Source organism: Limulus polyphemus, unplaced genomic scaffold (genome assembly GCF_000517525.1).
Source record: "Limulus polyphemus unplaced genomic scaffold, Limulus_polyphemus-2.1.2 Scaffold595, whole genome shotgun sequence".
NCBI classification, from domain to species: domain Eukaryota; kingdom Metazoa; phylum Arthropoda; class Merostomata; order Xiphosura; family Limulidae; genus Limulus; species Limulus polyphemus.
The window spans coordinates 478,517-487,060 of NW_013666205.1; the positions used below are offsets into that span (position 1 = coordinate 478,517).

Genomic DNA, 8,544 nt, shown 5'->3' on the forward strand with positions numbered 1-8,544 from the left:
TTTCAAACTATTGCGTTCATATGTTTCGTGGACTTTTGTTCTTACATACAAGTTTCTCTGTCTGAATGATCCGTAATTAGATTCCACATAAATATTATTTTGTACATGAAACACATTGTTATCCAATAGTTAAAGTATAAATCGTTAATGCTCAACAAGCAGTTCGTTCCTTAACTTTTTTGCACATCAGTGTGATAGGCGGGATATCGCCATTGAATTTTTTTGTTCTTAATTAACAACTGTTAACAAACCTTGTGAGAGATGTTACGAGTTGAGAGATTTCTTTGTAAGCAGGCGTTGATGATAAACTTTGTGAATTTTTTGAGACATAATATTTTTAATCATGAAAAACTGATCACGTTTTCTATTAGTAGGAGCCCACACAAAGCATCATAATGAGTAGATTCTGATTTTGCCTGTCGCATCTCTCAATGTAAAGAAGTGACCGAAGAAACTGTGTAAAAATCACACACATGTAACACACGCTTAGAGAAACAGAGCAGCTGTTAGTAGGATTAACTGCAAAACTGACGATGTTTTTTTTTTGTTTAAAATTTTTGTGTGGCTTGTATGTTAGTAAGGATTTTATGACCAATAAACAAATAGACTCACAGTCAAAAGTTTGTTTAAAAACTTGATGTGGATTTTATCCATAGTTCTAGAGTTAAAAGCAATAAGTAGCTATATAGACGTATTTCATTGTACTTTTTGTATGTTGTTATACCGATACGTGTTCAAAATGTTAAAAATAACGTCAAAATACGTATTGCTATAATGTGTTTTATAACTGGTGCAGAATATCACTAATTGAGTTATTAATAAGCCTTATTTCCGTGCTCTGTGCAGAATACTATGACGATGTGTTCTACGAGAAACCAAAACCTAACGGAACCTCATAATGACGAAATCTTCACAGATGACCAGGAACCCTCATCCAATTTCACAACAAACTCTAAACCCGTGTTTCTTCAGAATCAAGAGCTGATGAGCGAACTCCAACATGCCAGAGATATGCTAGGATGGGAAACAGGTAAAAAAATACTCTTGACATTTTTCCACTAACTTTTTCTCATCAAAGAAATGGCGTGGTCGTAGTGGTTAGTGTAACAGTCTGCGGATCAAAGGATTCAGGGTTTGGGACGTGATACCGTTAAACACGATCCCCACTTTCAGCTGTGGACGCGTTATAAAAATGACAGTTAATCCTTTTATTCAGTTCTAAGAGCCGCACAAAGCCTCTGTGGCAGCGGATGCTGCTAGCTGGCTGTCCCACACCGGGTCAGTAGTTCCAAATTAGGTACGGTCATTCCTGAACTCGAGGGTTTACTTGACCTTTTATCACAAGTTTAAAATTTCACTTTCTTAACAAAATAGTTGTACATGTAACGTTGTTCTAGACAGTGTAAATACTGCTTTAGTGCTCTTAATATATATATTCACTGTGTTGTGTTATATTCGTTACTAATAAAACTGATAATTTTGAAGGAACATTACTGTTTTAAAAGTACTTCGAAACTTTAAACTCTTTTATTGAGTTTTAAAATGTATATTTTCATTTTATACATTGAGATATACGTTCTATCTCGGTCAAGCAAACGTTAAGCCTCTCATTCCCATGATCAATTCAAGTAAATATTGTTATTGTTTTTCCTTTTTTTTTTGCAATCTTTGAAAAACTTACCAGTCTATCTTAAACAAAAGCATAAAGTCATAAAACCTTAAATTCATTAAACATCCAGCTATGCATCGTGTTTACTCTGTGTTTCCTCGTATTATATAATATAATTTATTTTGGATTTTAGTATTGCGACATTCCTCTATCGGGCAATCCGAAAGTCACCACAATAAGCCAAGGACTGAAATGTTAACTCACTCCCGAAATAATAAGTTATACCAACCAAAAGTGTTCGATTTGTCAGTACCTTGCTTTACACTATCCGTTCTTGTTATTTTTATCCTAAGTGTTTTCTTTATATAAATATGTCTTATTTTCCCCATTGTTGCAAGACTTATCTAGCTTGTATCGTTTTAACACAATAGCAAAGTCGTGTATTTTTCGTATTCTTCTTTAAGATTCATCAGACTCATCTGAAGACGAAGACGAAGTTACTGTTCCGCCTAGAAGTCCAACTTTATCAAACAGTTGTCGTCACACTCTCCCAAAGCTAACTCCTTCAGTTCCTTCAAGCTCGTCTTTGTTCGACAAAGTCAGAAGCAGCGGTAAGCTGTTAAAATGATAACTGTAAAATTTCGTTGAAATAAGAGTAACTGCTCATTAATATCTTTTAATAGTGATTGTTATTTTGTTTTAAGAAGTAATGTACAAAAATGCTTTGTTTGTTTGTTTGTAATTAAGCACAAAGCTACATAATGGGCTATGTGTGCTCTGCTCACCACTGGGTATCGAAACCCTGTTACTAGCGTTGCAAGTCCGAACACTCAGGTCACCATATCGCATTACGTAAGGCACGAGTTGCTCGGAAGTATACCTCGTGAAGATTTTTTTTTTCATTATCTTATCTAATCTAACCTAATGTTTATATTTTAGTTACTTTTATAATAACAAATAAAGAATACCCATGAAAAACAAGAAACATAGTACCCAGTTTCAAATATTTCACGAACCATCGTGCTTCCTCCTTTCCACCACTTCAAGCACTGATCAGGTTAATTATTGTCCCATATATAAGCAGAGAATTTAAGAAAGATAAATGACTTATTTTTGATTGGTGTATACTTTTAAAAAGTGGACAAAATATACTTAACGCCACCTACAAAACGAACGCATTTAGTACAAAATAAATATAACTGTAGTAAGATTTATAGCTACTGTTTTCGCAATTAAAAAAGATGAAATACACTTTTCGCAACTTTTTGTTCATTACACAGGCCTGCGATGGTTTTATTGTTTTGAAATGTTTAAATGTTCGCTGAATCAGAAAATGATATCCATTTTTCTCCATCACGTACAGATTTTTCACAAAACATCATAACGCAATACATAAAAGAAAGACCACAACACGAAGTTTTGAGACTAAAAGATGTAAATTTCACATAAACAAAAATCGGGATGAATGAGGATGCATATTCGTTTGACATCAATGGTCTTCCCTTTTCTTCAGTTTATTTGTATTTTTGTTAACAAACATCATAATAAAAAATGTTCATTGTGGTAAACGAAATAATAATTTGATCTAAGTATGTTTTTTTTCTTCCAGATTTGTAAAAAAAAAAATCCTTACATAATAGAAAAAAAATGAGTATTAATATGGAAATCTGCGTAGCTGAATTATGTAAAATCCGTTATTACAACCCAAACAACTTTCATGAAGTTTAAATTCACAGGTCTGTGTTAGACATCTGGTAAAAATATCAGTTTTAGTTTCGATTTAATTAACATACGTTCGCAAATCAAACATGTATCAAACTTAAAACCTTACTTATGTGTGCAATGACAAAACATTCTGTGATAATAATAAAAAATATGGTAATCCATTTTCTTGTATATCACAGTTTCAGGGTACAAGTTCTCCCAGTTTTCAAGACTCTTCTCATTTGGAAAATATTCAGGATTCCAACCAGTGTATCCTTCATGTTTTTTTCAACACCAACATGTGATTTGACTCCATTATTTGTGCGTGTAAATGTGATGTATTATATGATTGGTTTATTTTTTCTTAACAAATTAAGATGCATTATGTGATTGGTTTGGTTTCTCTTAACAAAGTAAGATGCATTATGTGATTGGTTTGGTTTCTCTTAACGAATTAAGATGCATTATGTGATTGGTTTGGTTTCTCATAACGAATTAAGATGCATTATGTGATTTGTTTAGTTTCTCTTTTAACAAATTATGATACATTACATGATTGGTTAACAAATTAACCAAGAAGAAAGATGATCAAATGTGTGTTTAAGTGACATTTTCCAGTAGTACTAATTATACAATAATCTATTGCACTGTCTTATTTAGAAGATAAATGTTTCAATACTGTATAAAACTGTAAGCTCTTTTTCTTATTCTACCTATATATCCTCATTGTTCTAGATGATGTACCTGATATTCTACCTATATATCCTCCTTGTTCTAGATGATGTACCTGATATTCTAACTATCTATCCTCCTTGTTCTTGATGATTCAGCTGATATTCTAACTATATATATCCTCCTTGTTCTAGATGATGTACCTGATATTCTAACTATATATCCTCATTGTTCTAGATGATGTACCTGATATTCTACTTATATATCCTCTTTGTTCCTAGCCACAGATACAATGCACTGTGGTCCAAAAGTTAAGGAACAATTCATTACTGCTCAACAAACAGTTTATTCCTTAACTTTTAAACACCAGTAATTACAAACAGGTTTAATATAACACCACATATAACAGAACTTCAAGAATGTGCTCGCTTAAAAATAACTTCTATAGTTTTTGACTAACTTTATCAGCTATATGTATTTAACCACACATTAGCTTTTACATTCCCCTCCCAACCAAAAAAAATACAGGGGATATTGTGATGACATAATTCATCCATCTATAGATATATATATATACTTTCCACACAATAAATAGAGCACTAGGCAGCAGATTTTAATTAATACATCCCCCAATGGGACAGCGGTAAGTCTATGGACTTGCAAGACTAAAATCTGGGGATTGATTCCCTGCAATGAGCATAGCAGATAGTCCAAAGTGGCTTTGCTCTATACCAAACAAATTAACTAATATTCCAAGGTCACTTCCATTGAGGATAGGGAAGAACCCTATTTATTCTGGGGTAAGAAGGTCAGAGGCTGAGATCATTATTTCAGAAAAATTTAAATTTGTTTCTTTGCAAAGAAAACATGCCCACAAAATAACACAAAAACACTAAAACCAAAATATAAACAGCTAACGGTGACGGGGTGAGGGTTGGAGGGTCAGGCACTCTACTGTTGGTTACTTTTACACCTGTAGAGTTTAATCATTAACCTTTATAAAACTTAGTTAAAGTAACATATACCCTTTAAATGTCAAAAAATATCACAATTTATTTTGAATTAATTTTCAAAGTTTTTCATTAGTTCAGACTAGTTCTTCACATCCCATCATAGTCTGGACCCATTTTCAGTCAGCATTCAGTCATGTTTGTCAAAGTTATCAGGAACATAAGACATTTTTTTGTATTTCTATATTTTTATAATATGGAAATTAGCCACAGTGGTAATATTACATAACATGTGCCAAAACATGTCTTTGTACTAGTTTCATCACATTTTCATACAAAAAACCATAGTATGAAAATATTGTTGTTTTTCCTGATAGAAAGGTCAAAACCTAGATAACACTATGTAAAGGGTATATATATGCTACCTTAACATGGTTGTATAACACTATGTAAAGGGTATATACTACTTTAACATGGTTGTATAATGCTATGTAAAGGGTATATACTACTTTAACATGGTTGTATAATGCTATGTAAAAGGGGTATATACTACTTTGACATGGTTGTATAACACTATGTAAAAGGTATATACTACCTTAACATTGTAGTCTGTAGCAGAGCAAAGGAAGGCCTACTTTGTAGACCTATGTCTGTACTTCCTGTTGACCAGGACACAGTAACACTGTGGGTCCTGTACTGCACTTTGGTTAAGGAAGGAGTCAGGCATCACTGTTTAACCAACAGAAGGGCACAAAATTCTGTAGGAGATATCTTGCTTATCGAATTGAATTGTAATACCAATATCACAAGTTAGACAATTTTACTATTGAATTTTGTTGATCCGCTAACTTTTCTGAAATCTTTTCCTTAACTAAAGACCAGCTTAACCCAAGGTTCTCCTCCAATGGCTGAGTTTAGTCTTCATGAAAATGAATATTGTGATGATGAGTATCAAAGGAAAACAAAGAAAGAAAAACAGTTGACACCTACTGTGAGTTAATTTTATGATTTTTTTATTCAAAACTAAAAAATACATAGTTTCTAAATAATAACAGACTAGAAATATTGGTCAGACTTAGTGACTATGATACTAGCTTGTAAAATAACCTAAATTTCTATAAAAACCTTAGTATCTGGTATCCCTAATTACAAGGCTATTGTGTAGATGATTAAAAAATACACAGAAAAAAAATATTAAAATCAGAGTGCCAGCAATGGGTAATGCATGACAAAACTCTATATTAGTAAATGTGTCAAACATCACAAGTAATTATATTTAGTGTAACCGTATCAAATGTCACAAGTGATTATATTTAGTGTAACCATATCAAATGTCACAAGTAATTATATTTAGTGTAACTGTATCAAATGTCACAAGTGATTATATTTAGTGTAACCATATCAAATGTCACAAGTGATTATATTTAGTGTAACCATATCAAATGTCACGAGTGATTATATTTAGTGTAACCATATCAAATGTCACAAGTGATTATATATTTAGTGTAACCAAATCAAATGTCACAAGTTATTATATATTTAGTGTAACCATATCAAATGTCACAAGTGATTATATATTTAGTGTAACCATATCAAATGTCACAAGTTATTATATATTTAGTGTAACCATATCAAATGTCACAAGTGATTACATATTTAGTGTAACCATATCAAATGTCACAAGTTATTATATTTAGTGTAACCATATCAAATGTCACGAGTGATTATATATTTAGTGTAACCATATCAAATGTCACAAGTTATTATATTTAGTAATTGTGTCAAATGTCAGAAGTGATTATAATTAGTAGTAACTGAGTCATTATATATCACAAGTGATTATAATTAGTAGTAACTGAGTCATTATATATCACAAGTGATTATATTTAGTGATTGTAAAATATCACTAGGGATTATATTTAGTAAATATCTTTGGAATGTCACAAATGAAGGTTCAGTCTATGGTATTTGACTCAAGGTAACAGGAAAATAGTAACCAATTAAGATTAATTAGTTATAAAGTAAAAAAAAACTTCTAGGTGATAGGAAGATTGCTTTGAATGGATAATGTGGAAATCTTAATCTTTAAAGTCACTTTTTATGTTAATTGGCTAAATTGATCAGTTATGTGTGTTAAATGATAAATTTAAATAAATACAATGACTATAAAATAAAGAAAGTTTAGTGAATTGCTTAGTAATATTAATAACCTTGCAAACCACCTTTTGAACAAAACAACTGGATCAGAAGAGATAAGATTAAACTTAAATTGTCTTATATCACACAAGTGTAAATCTTACAAAAATTAATTTTCATGATGCTCTTTGTAATATGTAAGTTCAGTAAGCTTTATTTAAATAAGTATTTTGTTTAGTTTTCCATTTAATTTTTATTATTATTTATCTATTTACAGGTTGAAAACCAATTCCAACAGCACCAAAGACCAATGTCTTTCCTGCCAAGTAGAAATACTCTTTAATTAACCAGCACACGAAAAATTTACTTTATTTAGGCTGACCAACCACATGTTGTTCTAAATTTTTTAATAAAGTAATCATGTTGGTGCTCCATTATTTTTTTAATTTAGTGATATATTTCCCTAAACGTTTTTATTTATTTTACCAAAAAACTTTCTAATTAACAATGTCTTTCCAAAATTAGTTAATTTCTGGTATCTGTTATGTATAAATCATAAATGGGCATATTGACATACAATTACAACGTTAAAACAGAAATAAGCACTAGTATTAATAATATGCTGATAAATGTAGGCCTACATGCGTTGTACAGGTTTTCAATTTAAAACAAATGCATACAGAAAAATAAATTATTATGTGCATATATTAATACTTTGCTGGCGATTAATATTCAGTTGCATACCTTTCTTATAAAAGTTATTATCTCAGTAAAATACATAATCATACCTTGTTCCAAAACCTATCCATGTCATTCACTAATTGTGAATATGATGTCAATAGGACTGCTTTGTTGTTTATTTGAATATGTTGAAACATTGTTCATTAATCATTATATGAATAAATTAAAAACTGACCTCAATTATGTGAAATAAAGTATTTTACACCAAATATGATGTTATCGTTTTACTTAAATGTAATGAGAATTTAAAAAAAAAATGTTTTTCATATGCGCCATTGTAAAGTTCATTTATCTACCGGAAGAAAAAAAAAGAAAATTTATGTTAGTCCAAACTTTTTTCCCTAACACATCCTTTGGGTTTTTAAAGAATTGATTAAATCTTATGGGCCACATGGTCATGTTAAATGTTCAGATAAAAAATGAAGGTAGTCAACATTTTTATGTTAAAAGACCTTGGATTTTCGATTTGAAAAGAAAAAGAATTACACTTACGTCACAAAGAGTTCAATCATTCTCTCAGAAAGAAGGCAAAATTAGATACAACCCATTTGTTTTATTTAACTGTGTGTTGTAACGTGCTAAGACTTTCGTGTTTGTTTGTTGTTTGATGAAGTACGGTAATAGATTTTGATATAAGCTTTTGAGAAATTATTCTCTCCGACAGAGGAAAAGGAATAAATAAAGTACAGTCATATCATTTTCTAGTTTGTTTTGTTTTTGTAATTTCGTCGC

At 30.9% G+C, this 8,544-nt stretch overlaps 1 protein-coding gene across 1 annotated transcript in view; it reads left to right on the forward strand.

Moving 5' to 3' along the window:
- The window catches only part of LOC106459341, a 30,338-nt gene extending 22,372 nt beyond the window's left edge, over positions 1–7,966 (forward strand). Inside the window, exons 2-6 of the mRNA XM_013918960.2 lie at positions 847–1,030; positions 2,074–2,220; positions 3,514–3,583; positions 5,818–5,926; positions 7,349–7,966. Of these exons, the coding sequence (XP_013774414.2) occupies positions 853–1,030; positions 2,074–2,220; positions 3,514–3,583; positions 5,818–5,926; positions 7,349–7,414 (570 nt within the window). The 5' untranslated portion in view covers positions 847–852 and the 3' untranslated portion in view covers positions 7,415–7,966. The remainder of the gene's footprint in view (positions 1–846; positions 1,031–2,073; positions 2,221–3,513; positions 3,584–5,817; positions 5,927–7,348) is intronic.
- The last annotated feature ends 578 nt before the right edge of the window (positions 7,967–8,544 follow it).